Source organism: Garra rufa, chromosome 3 (assembly GCF_049309525.1).
Source record: "Garra rufa chromosome 3, GarRuf1.0, whole genome shotgun sequence".
Lineage (NCBI taxonomy): Eukaryota > Metazoa > Chordata > Actinopteri > Cypriniformes > Cyprinidae > Garra > Garra rufa.
In genome coordinates this window covers 62242678-62261793 of record NC_133363.1, presented here as the reverse complement: position 1 = coordinate 62261793, position 19116 = coordinate 62242678, and the positions used below count along the sequence as shown (strand labels likewise).

Below are 19116 nucleotides of genomic sequence, written 5' to 3'. Positions count from 1 at the left end.
TTCCTCAGTTTTAACCTGACTGTCAATAAAAGTTATATCAATAAATGTCAATACGTAATACTGGATACATTAAAATTGTATTGAATGTGAGGAACAGGTTCATTATAACACTTTAATGAACAGACCTCTATCAACAAGACTAAACAAATGTTATGTTTTAAATACAATGAACAACTAATAATGGCATTACATTAATGATGTCAAATGTGTATTTTGTTTATGGTGTTTTTTTTTTATATTATTATTAAATGGCTTTGTTTAGACTTCTGTTGTCTGAGTTTATACCTGTTCAGCAAGTAAAAGTTGTTTTAGTATAATTCTAAAACTATTATGTAGTAATATCTTCACTGACTTTAAAACTTTTTTTGTATTTCTTTCTTTTTTTTTTTTTTTTTTTTTGGAAATATTTCAAGTCAACATTTGCTGGACATATGTTTATTTGACTGCCTGAACATAATTGTATTTGTTCATTTATTTTTCATCATTGTATTGTATTGCATTGCATTGTATGTTTAGAAATAGAGCTGTAATCATAAAACTAAGCAATAAAATATTATGTTATTAAGACATTATAAGACACTGAGCTTTTCCAGACGACGTCTGCCCGTCTAAAAGCCTGATGTGGTAAGAAACTAAGCATTATTTAAATAAATAAATATTATATATATATATATATATATATATAAAGTATATAAAAAAATATATATTTTTTACTTTTTCATTTATGTATTATTAATTATCCTAAATAAAATAAAATTTCGACTATAACTTCACTATGTCTAGCTGTATTGTCCAGAAAGGGATAATCAATGTCATTCCTGCAGAGTTTAAATCCAACCCTGAGAAGAGAAATATAAAAAAAAAAAAAAAACTCTGGTACTTCTGAAGACCTTGATTAGTTTGTTCATTGTGTGTTTAGGGACGGTAGACAATATAGTATTCAGAAGTATTCAACGCTAAGTAAAAGTGAATGATAACTAAATAAATTTATTAAATAAAGTGTAAAGACTTTGTAGCAAGCTCTTTTAAAGATAATATGTGGCACTTAAAAGAGCCTTTGGGTTTGCTGATCAGATGAAGCTTTACTTTGAGCTGGTGTGTTTGGTCACAGCCTTTGGTGATGGCCTTCTGTGAACCTTTTTAGGCGCAGACTTTACTGGTTCAGGCATGACGATTTGCTTACATCTTGTAAAAGTTGAAAACATTTTTTGTATTTGTATTACTTAATATCTGGGCTTTTATGGACTGCTCTATGCTAATTTTAAAAGAGAAAACAGCGGCTGTGATTGCTGTATCTCCATTGACCAACCCACTGAAAGATTTCATTGGCCACAATTAAGCCAATCAGGGGCTTTAAAGTGTAAATCCCTCCCATCTCCTCATGCTTGACAACCATCAACATCATCAGTTTCCGTTCCTTTCTTTTATTTCCCCGCATTTTTGTTTGCTATAATTGCATGATCATAATAATAACCACGGCGTTGATTTCTCCGTTTTATCTCAACTTTTAATTAGAATATACGACAAATCCAACACTCTCCATTGACTTTTCCTTGTCATTTCTGACTTACAACAAAAACAGAACAAGGTGTACAGTAAACAAGCTAAAAACACTTAACTACGTTTTTATAAGCTGTCGACAAAAAAAAAAAAAAAAAACGAGAGTTTCAGGACACAGATAGTTGGAGATGTCTGGGTATTTCACGTTGGGCCATATTTCAGTTGGATCATTTTCCAACAAAAGGAAGTTAAGGAAAAGAGTACACAGACATAGACCAATAAAATGTAGTTTCTCAATATATCTCCTCCTTTCAGGGTGGTAAAATAAACCTTTGATATGGTTTAATAATGAATATTTACTGTCGCTGTTAAATGTCCCTCCAGCGGGCGGAGTTCTCAGAGTAATAACGTTGCCCTCTACTTTTGTTTTCTTAAACCCTCGTTTTTTAGGTTGACAGCTTGTTTACTGAACATCTTGTCGCATAGCAGCTTTTAGACATTGTTCCGTTTTTTTTTTCTTTCTTTCTTTGTTGTTATAAATCAGAAATGACAAGGAGGCAACTTCCAGGTGGGCGTAGCCTTGATATTATGATGCGTGGCCCTGTCTCTACACTTCACTAAAGGACCTAGGTGAAACCACAATCATGGGCGTGTCTACTAAACGTCACCCGTTACATCTAATCGAGCACACCACTAGTATTCTGACAGTTAAAGGCAAAAGTTTATTTTTTGAGAAATGGTTGGATCACGGGTTAATCTACTTGAGTGATTTATTTGATTCATCTTTAAGAATTTACTCTTATGACTCTTTTTTATCTAAATTCAACTTCCCTATAAAATTTAAAGAATTTTCTGTAATAATCAAAGCTATTCCCTCTGGTCTTGTTACTTTAATGTGCAGCCACCTGACTTATTATAAAGTTGATAATAAAGATTGTATTTTCCTTATAAATGGTAAAAATGTATTTGATAAAAAATGTACTAACAATGATATAAGACAAGTCTTTAATGACAAAAAGAGAGTTGTTCCAAGAGGAAAATTTTATTGGAATTCCATCCTAAGGGATATTAATTGGAGGAAAGCTTGGCTGCTTCCTTACAAATTTTGTATTTCAAACAAAGTAAGAGAAATTCACCTGAAGATTTTACACAAAATATATCCAACCAATATGTTGCTCTCTAACTTTATGGATATTGGAAGAGAATGTTCTTTTTGTAACACCTATGAGGAGTCTTTATGTCATCTCTTTGTTGATTGCCAGAGTGTAAAAACATTTTGGAAAGATTGTTTTTCTGTTTTTTCAGTCAAAAGTAATCTAACGATAACACTGAATATGAAGGAAATTATTTGTTATTTTGAGAATGATGATAAAAATATTCACAATTTTGTTAATTTTATTATCTTGAATGGCAAATTTTTCATTCATAAGTGTAGACTGTCAAAATCTCCTCCTTTATACAAGGTTTTCTCTAATGAACTCACTCTATTAATGAAGTCTCTGAAAGTTGTGAAAAATGTAAAAGCAATGTCAACTGTAAAATATTATGAATCTGTTTTTGGCGTCTTGTGAATGTCTTACTTTTATTTTTTTGTTCTTTAACCATCTTTGGAGCCTCTGTTTTTGATGCCTGCTTTCTGTAACTATGTTGTTTACATGTTCTAATAAAAAAAAAAAAAAAAAAAAAAAAAAAAAAAAAAAAAAAAAAAAAAAAAAAACCACTAGTATTCTGTTCCAATGTTACATTGCGGAAATACACGGGGTTTAAGTATATTTATTCATTTTTAAATAAGACATAACAGGATAACACTAAAAACACTTCTACAGAAAGCATTTATTAGTTTTGCAAATCATATACATAATGAACTGTAATCAACTGCAATGATTTAAAACAATCTGGAACACCCTCTGCCCATCATGTTGTCTGAACACGTTTAGTAATACTACAGTTTCGGTAATAAATTACACTTCACACCTATCAAAACCTTTTTCACGGTTTTTTTTTTTTTTGGACGGAGGAGCTGAACACGCAGCGCCGGATGAAGATCTACTGTATGAAGACTCTGAACAGGTATAAGATTCACGGGTGATTGCATGTGGGTTTGTGGGATAATCGAGTCAGTCCTCGCTGCAGCCTGTAGCGCGATGATGTAGCTCAGCGGTTCCCAACCGGGGGGTCGCGACCCACTAGGGGGCCTCAGTGATCCTCCAGGGGGGCCGCGAGATATCTTAAAATTAAAGTAAATATTATCCTATAATTGTTTAATTTCATTATTAATGCGCTAAATGAGAATAATAAAAGCACAGCCTCTCTCGTGTTCTGTGATTGATTGCTTCAGACTCGGTGCAGCAAGTCTCATCGCTCTGTTAAATACAGACTGAATGGCGGCTCAAAACTTCCAAATGCTGTACGCAAACTAATGTTACATCTCTCGGCTGCATGCATGAAGCAAACCGTCGTAAAGGTAAAAGGTAAAAATGATTAGTGTCATAATAACGAACTTGCGCGTGCCTAATGTCTCGTGTAAATCAGAGTCGTGCATGAGACACGCATAAGTCTGCTATTGATTCACAAAAGCGCTCTCGGGGCTCTGATCCCTATCGAATTTTTGCGTGAAATTACAAACATTTGCCTAGTTGTCCAAATTAATGTGAGTGTTTTATAATAGATGCTGCTCACCCATAGAAGAGGAGTAGACTCGGTGTTTATGAGCACCATGCAGGCGCGCACTGACAGAGTTCACTGATCCCGTCTTGGTCGAACCTTCACATCGATGTGTTTCAACAGATTTAGAATGTATTTGCTGTAGTTTGAATTCGTGTATTATTTTTTTTAATGGATACAAACAGTAGCTATTCAGTCAGTCAAGTTCAAAGGGATAGGTTTAGTGGTCTTTTGGTATCTCCCTGTTGTAGAGCACGTTCACTTATTTAAGAAAAAGTACTCTTAAGTTGTAAAGAATGTCTGTAGTAAAATAATTTTAAAAGTTAGAATTGAGCAGAGGTTTTCTTTGAAGATTATAAGGTATATTTGAAGTTTTAATTTAAATTTTATTTGAATTTTGAGTTTTTTTTAACATGCAGTAGAAGAATAATTAAGGCAAAACAAATGTTTTGGTTAATAAAAAAGCTTTAAAAATAAATTATTTTTTCTTTACTGTGGAAGTACAGTATAAGATGACCTGTCAGGCATAGGGGGGCCTTGCAAAATTGGCCGGAGAAGGAGGGGGGCCCCGGAGTAAAAAAGGTTGGGAACCCCTGATGTAGCTGGATCAGGCCCAATATGTACTGGACGTTGTAACGCGCATGCGCCGTGGTTTGTTTTGCTGATATTTCAATATAAACAGTTACATGAGTGAAAACAGCTTGATCTGACAGCTATGATCAGTTTGTATATTGAATCTAATGTTTAATGTTGTTTTTTTTCCCCATATATGTACATGCCCTGCTGACACTGGGTTCTGCTTCAATTTGCTGCTCAATGTAGATCACTGTAGAAAAATTAGTATAGCCATTAAAGGAGGAACTCTTACAAGTCAAAATATCATCAAACATACTATATATATATATATATATTTTTTTTTTTTTTGACATCTGACAACATTTTTTTATTATTGGTGCTGTTATTTTTCCATTTCGCTTGAATTTGTTCTGGTATTTCAAGTATTTTACATACCTTATTGTATTGTCCCCATAGATACTCATAAAGCAACATTATCTCTAGTCAGCAGTCATGACCACTATTGTAGATATAAGCAAATCAACATTACTTTCTCTGATAACAGTTTTGGTATACTATAAAGATTTGATAACCATAAAAACAGAAACCTCTCTAATATAATCATAGCATCATTGTTCACAGTTAAAGCAAGTTCTGCAGATGTTTCTCTCAGTGCTGTGGTTTGGTTGTAGATGAACCTTGTAGTGAAGTCACAGTATTTTGTGGGTTGTCTCTAAATAGTGGGCCTCATATTTCTGAGGTCAAGGACAGTAAACAATAAAAATTTAGAGTTACAGCAATAATGGCTCACATTTGACTTATTTTACAGTTGCACTGTCTTCTTTCTCATCATTGTAGACACATTGTTATTTGTGCATTGCTGACTTTAGAAGCTGCTTGTAGTGAGAAAATGACAGAAGTGTTAAGAGGCCTAATACTAGAGTCGAGCTGATGGTTGTGGTTTGACTTCTGCTCTGTTTCTGCTCTATGGTTTTAACAAGGGTGGGGGAGATAGTTATTCTTATTCTCCATCTTTAGTTTCATAAACCTCAAAACACTACCACAAGAGCAAGATATTCACAGCAACATGTGCATGTCATTTTCATGTACTTCCACTTCTTAGAAATCCTGTCTAATGTCACATTTTTGAGTGTTTTCTTTTCTTTTATTTGACAGTAAAGGATCAATAGCACTGACTGGTAAAGTTAAATCTCTAGTAAGAGGCTTCCAGTTCTCGTTCTCCATTGATAGTTAAACCAAGTGCAATGCCTTAGAAAATCACCTTTTGGCGGCCCTGCTCCAGTCTTTAGTGTTTATGACCAGAACTACTTATACTACTTTTTATCTCGATGAAGTATCTGCATGGTACAGTTATGTTGTTTGGATTGTAAAACTGGTCAGGCTCCTTAAAAAAAAAAAAAAAAAGTGATTGCAGATTTTTATCTGATCATATTACAGAAATCATGTTTTTAATTAACTAAAAATAGATGGAAATATGCAGTTATTGCTAGAAATTGCTAGAAACAACAGATCACTTGTTCTTTATATTAATCATTAGAAGCACAATTGCAGATTAGTTTTAATTGACTGGGACGCAATTGTAGACGAGAGAATAACTCAAATAAGAGCGGGAATAAGTAGGCCGACATTAGGATTCATCTCATGACCTTATATTGACAGGTCTGTCTGTAATGTGTGTCAGTGTGAAAGAACAAAACAATGCACTATAAGAACAATTTCGGAAAAACATTTTCTGTGAAATAGTCTTTTCAAGTAACTTATGCATGAAAAGACTACATGTATTTAATGTCTTTTTTTTTCTTCCTGTTTCTTGTATTTCTGTGTACAGTTTTGTCTCCTCCCTCATCTCTTCTCAAATTGTAAAAAACAGGAAGTGCCTGATTTAGGGCACACAGCGCTGTTAAAACAGTCCATTAATGTGTCAGTATGGGCTCCAGTGCACTGCCTCTCATACTCTGTGAGTATTTCATTATATTCTACACTATCTACTGTTTTTGGTTTATTTCTGGTTTTAATACAGTATTCAGCTGAAGATGGTTGTGCTGTGTGTAGGAGGGTCTCAGTGCTAGTTTTCTTTATTGTTCAGATTCAATGTGATGATATGTTATGTGTGAATCAGATCCAGAGTTTCAGAGAACATGTGTTTATCTGTGCTGCTTGTGAAAGATGGAGGCTCTGTGGACATGTGCTTTTGCTAGTTCTTCTTATTTGAGGTAGTTCAATTAAATCAGACGTATTTGTGTTAATACAGTTTTAGTGTTGTATGATGTTGTATCTTTAAATAGACTCTCCATTAGAGTTTGAAAACAGTGACCAAACATGCATGTGTTCTTAAGTGGCCCATAATAATAATAATGATAATAATAAAAAAAAATATTAATAATAATAAAAATAAAAATAATAATAATAATAATAATAATAATAATAATAATAATAATAATAAAAAAAATAATAATTAGGGTTTATAGTCTAATAATTAGCCTAATAGTCAACTAGCCGTTAATAATAATAAATATATTTAAAAACAGTTTGGATGCTTAAATCACACATAACAATCTCTAAATGTCATTGCATTAATCACAATATATCTAACAAGTGGCATCTGCCAACAAATGATGCTCAAGTTTTTCTCAGAACTAACTTCTGTTTTCTTAGACACTTTTCAATTATTTTTAACCCGTTTATCTCAGTGTCATTTTTAGCGGATGTGTGAAGTCAGTTCCTTGCAGAAAAAGCAAAGCCATAGTTCATCACACATATGAACATGTTCAACTAATGTTTCACAATCAGAAACTGTCTTTGATTTTTATTTTAACTAACTTTTTGTTTCATAACTTAATTATGTGAAATGTTTTGAGTGAAACTGCTTGTGCCACATTTCTTAAATGCCACTTGTTTTGACTTGATTTCATTAACATTACAAACATCAAAAGCACTCACAAGTTTCCTTTTTGGTTCACTTCAGAGTCCTCATGAAATCAAAATTGACTGTTTTTACTTAGTGCATAAAGCTGGTACCGACTGGTAAAGCACGATTTCTAGTGAGAAGTTTCTTCCTGTTCTTGTTCTCCATATTGAGAGTTGAACAAACGCAGTACCTTATACGATCACCTTTTGATGGCTTTTAGTGGCCCTGCTCCAGAAGTTGTGGCAAGTGTTTATGATCTGAACTACTTATGCTGTGGAATGCTTTTTATCTCTATGGACTTTTATCTGTTTGGACTGCATGCAAAACTGGTCAGGCTCCTAATAACTCTTTATATCCTTTGCATACTTCAAGGTTGCTTAATCTTGACCTGTAAGCACTGCTAAAACATATATTAAACTAAAATGTTCCACTGCTTTATTCAGACTGAATGACTGCAGCGTCAAACAGCACATTCTCAATAAAGAATCCTGCTGAAGATACACTGAGTCTCCTGGTCTAGCAAGTAACCGCTGTCATATAACCTTTTAGAGAAGAAATAAACATTTTAATGTTGTGGCGAATCATCACTCCTCCTAATCTGAATCAATAGCTTTTAATAGACAATTTGCATCACTTGTGTGTGACAGTATGCAACTTACTTTAAGTCATTTATAAATGTGTTGGTGTTCATATTTTGTTTCTGATAGTATGATGTACCAAAAGAGAAGTTAAATATCTTAAACATATATTTTGTTTTTATTTTTATTTTTTATTCTTTATTTATATATTTCAATACGAACAACCACACTAGATTGTGATTCTGGGTTATTAAGTAGAAAAACAGTTTCAACAACTTGCATGCACTAAAAGAGTAAATATTAATGTTTTTTTTTTTTTTTTTTCTGTGTAGAGTTTTGTCTCCTCCCTCATCTCTTCTCGAATTGTGAAACACAGGAAGTGTCTGATTTAGGGCACACAGCGCTGTTAAAACAGTCCATTAATGTGTCAGTATGGGCTCCAGTGCACTGCCTCTCATACTCTGTGAGTATTTCATTATATTCTACACTATCTTCTGTTTTTGGTTTATTTCTGGTGTTAATACAGTATTCAGCTGAAGATGGTTGTGCTGTGTGTAGGAGGGTCTCAGTGCTGGTTTTCTTTATTGTTCAGATTCAATGTGATGATATGTTATGTGTGAATCAGATACAGAGTTTCAGAGAACATGTGTTTATCTGTGCTGCTTGTGAAAGATGGAGGCTCTGTGGACATGTGCTTTTGCCTGTTTTTGTTGTAGTACTTCTTGTTGTTTCTATTTCACGTAGTTCAGTTAAATCAGAAGTATTTGTGTTAAAATGAGTTTGGTGTTGTATGATATTGTATCTTTAAATGGACTTTCCATCAGAGGCTCAGAGAGTTTACATTTACATTTATTCATTTAGCAGATGCTTTTATCCAAAGCGACTTACAATTGGGGAATACAACAAGAGATTCATCCTTAGGAGGCAGATTGACATAGGAAGTGCTCATAATATCATATAGATCAGGCGTTGTTAGAAGAGTACAGGCTAGAAAGGGAAGATCAAGAAAGAGAGGAGAACAAAGTTGATGAGCCGGTGGCTGTCCTATATGCCAGCATCAGTGTCTTGAATTTAATGTGAGCCGCGACTGGTAGCCAGTGCAGTGATATAAGGAGAGGTGTGACATGGGCCTTTTTGGGCTCATTGAAGACCAGCTGAGCTGCTGCATTCAGAATCATTTGTAGAGATCTGATTGAACATGCTGGAAGACCGGACAAAAGAGCATTGCAGTAGTCCATCCTAGAAATGACCAGGGCCTGTATGAGGAGTTGTGCAGCATGCTCTGTTAGGAAGGACCTGATCTTTCTGATGTTGTGCAATGCAAACCTGCAAGATTGAGAACAGTGACTGAACACACACGTTTCTCACTGTCTGCATTACATTTTTTATTATTTCTGCCCCTCTTATCAAAAATTAATTGTCCATATAGTGGCACAAAAAAAAAGAAAAGAAAAGAAACAAGATGCTTAAATCATACTTAAAATGTCTAAATTGATTTGCATTTAACACAATATACCAGGCAAGCGACATCTGCCAACAAATGATGCTCTATTTTTTATTTTAATTTTATAACTGTCCTCTGTTTTCTGAGACCCTTTTAAGTTTGTCTCCGTGTCATTTATTGGATCAAATATTAAATCCATTGTTTTCGGCAGCTGTTTTCTTTAATTAGCACAGTGGAATTTTTTTGTCAATAAAAAAATAAGCTTTATCACACTAGTGTACTTTAGACTCTGATCAATGATGCTGATCAAAGCTTGTCCTTACTGAAAGAAAACAAAGCAGACAAAACCATTGAATCCAATATTTGGTGACAATGTTGCATAACAAGAATTTTTATTCTTATTTTTAACAAGAAATGTATTAATTTATTTCATATTTATTTAATTATATATATATATATATATATATATATATAATTTATATATTATATATAATTTTCTTTTTTCTTTTTTTTCTTTTTTTTTTTGTAGGCCGGTTATCTGGAGAAAATACCCTGTGTGAGCAACGTCAGCAGGTTTTAGTCCAATGAGATGACATTAACTTGATTTTTTGGGGAACAAATTAAAATTTTCTCTGGGTCAAAATGACCTGAACACAATGTGAGGGTTTAGTCGATGTTCTCAGCGTCAAACAGGAAGTGAGGCTGTGCATTTCTCAAACACTTTAACCTAATGTGGTTTGTACTTCTGTAGTTTGTTTTGTTCCAGTAAATATTCAGTCGTGTGAAACAATAATCATTATATATAAGCCAAGTTTATTTATATAGCACATTTCGAACACAATCAGATCTGGCCATTAAAAATGCGTCTATTTTCACGCGGCAGCCTGCAATTCGGCACGCGTGGGCACGCGTCCTACCGCAGCGGCTTTTTTTGAATTTTTTACAACGTTGTTGCACTTCATATAATATCCACCAGGTGGCGCAAGGAACAACATTCTGTAGCCAAACACCATGGCCAGCTCTAGGGGGGCGTTGGTCACAAATACCAGTACAATAGTTCAATGATTCCTCTTTCCTGAAATTATGGTTCAAATAGCAAAAAGATAGCCTATTCATAAGCAGGTGCAGTTGTATTGTTATTTTGTTTTCTTTCTTTGTTTTCCTGACGAACATTTATTAGACTGCATCGGAAATAGAAATGTTAATTTCAGTTATTTTATTTTTCCAACCGACAACTGACGTAAACCGCTAAATTCGTTTTCAGGGATTAATTATACACAAGCAAGAAGCAGCATAAATATCAGAACCTCACGCGCAGAGCTTATGCACAGAGAAAAACCCAATAAACCTATATATAATAATAAATAAAATAGGCCCATATAAGATATATATGTTTTTCTTTTCTGAATGAATAATAATTTAACAAATTAATAAGTAGCAAGCCTGTATGCAGAATTTTAGGCAATTTCTGTGATGCGCCCTTAAACCAGCATCTTGTTTCCATTATTATTTTTTTTTACAAATAGCCTACACATCTGTTTTTTTTTTTTAATTGTGATTGTACACAAATAACAGAAATATGTAAAATAGCATAGTTTTGAGCAATGCCGTACTCTTGAACGAGTATTGTAAGCTGTATCCACTTTATTAAGGGGGAAAAAATCAAGTGATCCTGACGGCGCCGCAGGCAGTTAAATAACTCGACAACTTTCACCTTCACAATAAAATACATTATATATTTCAGCGTTTTAAAGCAACATCAAATTAAGATATGCATGTTTAAGAGGTAGTTCGTCTTTTTCTTTTTCTAAGATACACAATTTTAGATACACTGACAATTAATTTGAGTAGAGACAAATAGAAATGGGAAGGATAAATATAAACTACAGTATTTTTGCGATTTTGGTGCTTAGAAATGTATTCTAAGCGGGCAGCGGGCGAATAATATAGTTAATATAGCGGGAGCGGGTGGATGCGGAATAAAACCTCGTGGAAGCGGGACTGGAAAATCACTTTGTTATATCCTATAGAGTATAGACTATTTAGATACTCCATCATCAAGCAAAAATTTATTCATAAGCAGGAGCAGTTTTATTATTATTTTCTTTTCTTTTTTTTCCTGATGAACTTTTATTAGACTGCATTGAAAATAGAAATGTTAATTTCTGTTTTTTTTTTTTTCAAACGACAACCGACGCGTTTAGTTATTAGCCTATTAACGACCAGATTGTGTTAAATTACATTTAAATTTAAATTGAAACGTGGCTGTGTCACATTAATAACAGCTAAATTCGTTTTGAGGGGTTAATTGAACACAAGCAAAAAGCAGCAGAAACATCAGAACGTCACGCGAACAGCTTATGCACAGAGAAAACCCCAAAAAAGCTGTATGTAAAATAAATAAAAATGCCCATATGCGAAATATAATTTTCTTAATGAATAATAATTTAACAAAACGAAATAAAATAAAATTAATAAGTAGCAAGCCTATATGCAGAATTGTAGGCAATTTCTGTGATGCGCCCTTAAACTAGCATCTCGTTTCCATTTTTTTTTTTAACAAATAGCATACACATCTGTTTTTTCATTGTGATTGTACACAAATAACAGAAATATGTAAAATAGCATAGTTTTGAGCAATCCCGTACTCTTGAAGGAGTATTGTAAGCTGTATCCACTTAGAAAAAGTGAAAAAAAAAAAAAAAGTGATCCTGACGGCGCCGCGGGCAGTTGAATAACTCGACAACTTTCACCTTCAGAATAAAATACATTATATATTTCAGCGTTTTAAAGCAACATCAAATTAAGATATGCATGTTTAAGAGGTAGTTCGTCTTTTTCTTTTTCTAAGATACACAATTTTAGATACACTGACAATTAATTTGAGTAGAGAGAAATAGAAATGGAGAGGATAAATATAAACTACAGTTTTTATAGAGTTAAAAATTAATTAATTAATTAATTTATTATTATTATTATTATTATTATTTTGATTTGTTTTTGCGATTTTGGTGCTTAGAAATTTATTCTAAGCAGGCAGCGGGCAAATAATATAGTTAATATAGCGGGAGCGGGTGGATGCGGAATAAAACCTCGTCGAATCGGGACTGGAAAAGCACTTTGTTATATCCTATAGACTATACTTCATCATCAAGCATGGGCGTCGGAAGCAAAATAAATGTAAAAATGTAAAAACAGAAAAAAATACTTTAGTATATGCCATTTTCTGTAGTCTGGCGCCTTTTATTTAATGTTTTTACACAATGCAAATAGGCCATATTTACAAATATTACAAAAGGCTCTTGTGCAACATTTTCAGTGGCGCAAGTGATAACATAGCATATCGTTTTTGACGCGGGAGACCCGAGTTCGCGTCCGCCTTTTGGTGAAATCATTTTCGAAATCGTCTCCCTTTTCACTTATATCATATCGGAAAGGCATTTGTTTATTTGTAAATTAATGAAATAATTGAAAAGTTGAAATAAAGTATCAACTAGGGTTAGGTCACCTAACTTAAGTGTATCTGAGCACTATACTGTACTTTTAGGAGTGTTAATAATTAATTTTATTATTATTATTATTATTATTATTGTCTTTAGATTTGTTCTTACATTTTTGATGATGTACATTAAGATGGCGCACTGCCCATGCAGTTTTTTTTTTTTTTTCTTAAAAACTAATTGAAGTGAAAGGGAAGAAACCCATGTAGATTTGGCCTAATGTCCATGTAAATACTAGCTATAGCCTAGTATTATATCCTAATATAGAAAATAATTTAGACAAATAAACAGAAGGCTCACTTTTCAAAACAATAAAGCTTATATGACTGACAACGAACACAGTTGTTAAGTATCAAAAGTGCTCCAGTGAGTTATGCAATTTTTCCCCACCTTTTTTCTTTTTCTTTTTCTTTTTTTTTTAAGTGGAAAAGTAGTTATTCTATTTCGAAGAAGTTCGTTAAGCCTAGAAGGCTTAAGTCTGTTCTGGGAAACCAAAGGGAAGTGTTTTTTTTTTTTTCTTTTTTTTTTTCAGTTTTCTGAAAAGTAGCCGTTAATGAGGCATCAGCATTAAGCGGCATGCAGTATAAAGAGCGAAATGTTTATGAATGGCAGAGTGGGGGTGGGTTGGGGTGTTGAATGCTGTCTGTTGCCTTGTTGTAATCAACATTTGGAGACTATTTTGGGGGTGCTGGGGGCGGATTCCGACTGCATTCAGTTGTATTTCGAATTCAGCATTCAAATGCATGCCAGGGAGAAGGGGAAAGCTTTCCTCACTCGCTCCACTTTTTTCAAAACATTATTGTCCACGGCCCTGACACCAGTGATGCGCGGGTCAGTGGATAAACAACCCGAACCCGACCGACGTTTTCAACTAACCCGCCCGCAACTCGGACCGCCGAATAAAAAAATAAAATATTGTACCCGACCCGCCTCCTGACCCGTATGTTTAATATTAGAGTGATTATGCTGTGGAGATGCGGTCTGAAATATCCCGACATCTGAAATCCATTGGTGTACAAGCTACTTTAAAATAAAATAATGTGTCCTGTTGTAAAGTCGTTGCCGTATTGTTGTGTACGAAGTTCAGATGTTATTATTTTAAGAAATGTATATTTATATGTTTTAGGATTCTCCTTATTTTTGTTTTAGACATCCATCAATTACGGTGAATAAAAAAAAATGCTGCGCTGGTGGAAACAAGAGTTTTGCTTCTACTTTTGAGACCGGTGTTCGGACGTTTTTCTAAAAAAAAAAAAAAACTAAAAAAAAAACTGTCATTTATGGTCATAAAAACAGAAGCTGAACATAATTCAAAACTGTAAAGTATTTGCTGAATAAAGAAAACATGAAGGATGCCGCTTAATATTTGGCTTTTACGTGAACTTTAAAGCTTATCCCTCATTCCGTTTGTTTTCTTTGTTTTGTAATTTTATATTATTTTCGTGAAATGTATTTTTGCTCAACATGCATTTCTCGTGGCCACGAGTTTAATGAATAAACAAACCTGCGTGACATTAGTAACCCATAATTATTTGAGATATTTTATTTTGAGTTAAGAAATTATTATATTAAATGTTATAGAAATTAATACAATATTAAATAATTATATAGGCGATGCTGTATATACTAATGCTGTCTGTGCGCAATGTAGACAGCTTTCACAAGTGTTTACATGTATTACATGTAGGCCTACTTCAAATTAAATAGCCCTGCAAGAAACATTTCATGCATCTCACAATCTTGTCCATTGACTGACCTTCTTTTTTTCCGTAATATTTGTATTATTCGTTTATGTTCGTTATTTTTTCCTTCATTTTGATCTCGTTACATTCTGAACGTAAATGATACTGTAAAGGTTCTATGACTGCGGTTTTTACTGGAATGCAGTTTAAAGCTTAAATTTAACATATATTGTATTTTATTTAGTCTAATTAATAGACAAATAATTGAAGAGTGAATCATTCACGTAGTTTCATTTGGAAATAATTTATCGTCACACAGTAAAATAGGCCTACATTCCTTCTATTAACTAATAGTCTTTTTTTCGTATTTGTCTTAATATTATTATCATTATCATTAGTATTAGTATTACTAATATTATTTTTATTAGCCTGTTATTTTTGTATATATTTTTATTTCCGTGCGTTTCCACCCCTTAATTTGGCTCTCTTTAACGTTCATGTAAATGATTCTGTAAATGCTTGACATATGATATGACTGATTTTTACTGGAATGTAGTTTAAAGGTTGAATTGAACATATTTTATTTTGTTTCGTCTAATTAATAGACTAGACTATATAAATACTAAACTGTTTTACTGAGAAATGAATCATCACGCAGTTTCATTTGTCAATGAAAACATTCTCATTTATCGTCACACACGGGGATAAATACAATCAAAAAGTCAAAACGTTATTGGCATAATTGTCAGGCGTTAAAAATAAATAGCCCTAACCAGGTATTGAAATAATAATAACCTATAATAATAATAAATAATAAGTGATTTAGAGCTATCTACTTTTTTCTTTATTGTGAATCGCTTAACCTAAATAACTTTCTGTATATGCTATTTGGCATATATTTAGCAAATATTGTGAACGACAATTATGCCAATAAAGTTTTGACTTTATGATTGTATTAATGCCCGTGTGTGACCATATATATATATATATATATTTAAAATCCCAGCCATATAGCATAATCAAAGCTTTAATGGCATGTCAGCATTTATCATTTAGATTCGGAATGTTAAGAGATCGAAATTAAGGGGGACATAATGAATATAAACGAATAATAAATTTATTACAGAAAAAAGAGGATCAATTAATGGATAAGACTTTAGGATGCATAAAATGTTTCTTGCAGGGCTATTTAATTTGAAGTACTTATATGTAATATTTATTCTTGATAAACTTTTGAATGCTGTCTACATCGCGCACAGACATTCGCATATACAGCATTGCCTATTGTTAATATATAACTTAATATTGCATTAATTTCTATAACAATTAATATAATCATTTCTTAACTCAAAATAAAAAAATATTAACAAACCTATCTCTGATAATCCTGGGTTATGGTTACGCAGGTTTGTTTATGCATTAAACATAAGGATGTCGTTACCTCGACAAAATAATCTTGTGGCCACGACATATGACATTCCCAGGAATTAATATCTCGTGGCAATGACAAAAAGTAATATGACGTTCCTACGAATTCATTTGTGTGGCCAAGACAAACATAAGTGAACCGAAGGTGTCCCCTCCAGGTTACCGTACCCTTTAGTTTGCAGCAATGTTTTCAGCCTGCTCCAGTCCAGTGCGTTACATGACTGCCCCCTACTGATCATGTCTTTCCTATGTCATTGTATTTTCCGTGTTCCCTTGGAATACACCGGCGTCACGCGAGACCACTTTACTTCCCGCGCGCATTTTAAATGGCCAGATCTGGGTAATTCAAAGTGCTTTACATAAAAATAATTATTAACATTTTAAAATCATTACAATTATTTTTTTTTTTTATTAAAACAGGATCAATGAGTATATTCATATAACACAGTGCAATCAGTGAGACGTAGCACAGAGCTCATTCAGTAAATGGACAGCTGAGCAGATGTGATTTGAGTCTAGATGTAAATGTAGCTACTGTTTTCACACATCTGATCTCTTCTGGCAGCTGATTCTAGCTGTGGTTAGCATAATAGCTAAAAGCAGACTCCCCTTGTTTTAAGTGAACCCTTGGTATTTCTAAATGACTTGATTCTAATGATCTGAGTCTGTTAGGTCTATATTCAGTGAGCATATCTGCAATGTATTGAGGTCCTAGGTCCTTGAGTGATTTATAAACGAGTAACCAATCCTATTTGTAACTGCAAGCCAGTATAAACACCTGAGGACTGGTGTGATATGCTCAGATTTTCTGGTTCTAGTCAGAATCCTGGCAGCAGTGTTCTGTATGAGCTGCAGCTGTCTAATGGTGTGTTTGGGAAGGCCAGTGAGGAGACCATTAATAATCCACCTGCTGGTGATAAAGACATGAACACGTTTCTCCAAGTCTTGAAACAAAACATCCAATTCTTGCAGAGTTTTTGAGATGATAGTATGCTGATTTGGTTATTTCTTTGACATGATTACTGAAACTAAGGCCTTACTCCAAAATCACACCAAGATTCTTGACTTGATTTTTTGTTGTTTGTCATCTAGAATCACATTCACTTTGAGAACGTTATGTTAGTTTTAGTCTTCTCTTGGTTTACTCAAATAAAGTTTTGGCACCTCCAACTGTTGATTTGATTAATGTACTGTCAGAGAGAGTCAATGGGACTGTAGTCATTAGGCGATAAAACTAAATAAATCTGGGCATTATCTTCGTAGCTTTGATTGGCAATGTGGTTCTTTCTCGTTATTTGACTCAGTGGGAGCAGATACAGCTGAACAAGAGTGGTGCTAGATTGAGTCTTGAGGGACTTCACATGTCATAGATGTCCACTTAGACTCATGGTCTCCTTTACTCACATGATAACCTCTCACTTCTCTAAGTATGACCTCAACCATCTGAGGACCACCACAGAAAGCCTGACCCAGTTTTCCAGTCTCTCTAGAAGTTTGTTATGATTGACAGATTGACACAGCACTGATATCTAGTACCAGAACTGATATTTTGCCAGAATTAAAATTTAAGCAAATATAATTATTTAACAGAAATTTAAGCAAAAATAATTTCTTCATGAGTGCTGTCTCTGTGCTGTGGTCGCAAACCAGACAGAAATTTGTCTAGGTATCTATTTGAGTTTAAAGGTGCCATAGAATGCATTCAGAGAATATTTTAAATTGTTCTCTGATATCTACATAGAAGGTATATGGCATAGGACAGGGCAAAAAATCTGCAGAAACTGTTTTACAGGTCCATTTACAACCCTAGAATGAAATGCCCTGTTATTGCCTTATTTGGAAGGTTCCTGCATAATAATGAGGAGCTCTGCTCTGATTGGCTGTCTTACAGAGCGGCTTGCTCACACAGCTATAAGGAAACACATGGAGGAAATATATATTTAATTACGGCCGCTTCATTTATTTAACTCTAGCTTTTAATATGCGGATTGTTGAATCTGCCATTTTGAATCCGCGACAGTTTTTTCTCTCACTACTGTGATCGCATGTGCTCTGTGTAACGTTATACTACAGTGAACTAGAATAACATAAGAAGGACTTACCACACAAGTGTTGATGCTTTAGTGATGCTCAGGATCTGTATATCATTGGCCATCATCACTGCAGTCATCTCTCCGTTTATGTGGTGAGTGAAATCTTATGTACAGGCTACCGCTAGTGTTAAGCTAACCATGTCCCTTCAGTGTTTTTACTGATGTACTGACGTTACTGATGATTGGGCGATGCAAATGTTGGAGGCGTAACTATTACACCTCTGGACTGTTGCGTAACAGTCGGTGTTGTGTTGGAATTTGCCCTTTTTTCAGTCGTCTTTTGCAAACACTTGATTTATATAAGAAGTAGGAAACGATGGTGTTTAAGACTCACAGTATGTCATGTCCATGTACTGAACTGTTATTATTTAACTATGCCAAGGTAAATTCAGTTTTCCATTCTATGGCACCTTTAAGAAGTTTTTCAGTTGTATATTTTGCTGTCATACATCTTCATCTTCAAAAAAAAAAAAGAAAAAAGAAAAAAAAAAAAGAAAAGAAAGAAAACTCAAAACAAGCAAAAACACTTAAAGAGACATAAATTCACTGTCTTAAGTCACATTGGTTGATGAGGATATCTTCATAGTGCCAAAGTGCTTCTCTGGGCAGCAGTGAATCCATCAGTAGTTCAGAGTCCTGTGACATCATTGTATGTGTTGATGTTAAATGATGGAGAATATCCGGCATCTGTTTTTTAAGGATGAGATTTAAAACACAGAAAATCACTTTCAGTTGAAACACAA

General features: G+C 33.8%; 1 protein-coding gene across 1 annotated transcript in view; it reads left to right on the top strand.

Moving 5' to 3' along the window:
• Positions 1-19116, top strand: part of LOC141331699 (basement membrane-specific heparan sulfate proteoglycan core protein-like) — a 45744-nt gene that overhangs the window by 17292 nt on the left and 9336 nt on the right. The window contains exon 10 of the mRNA XM_073836732.1: positions 16755-16762. Within this exon, the coding sequence (XP_073692833.1) occupies positions 16755-16762 (8 nt within the window). The remainder of the gene's footprint in view (positions 1-16754; positions 16763-19116) is intronic.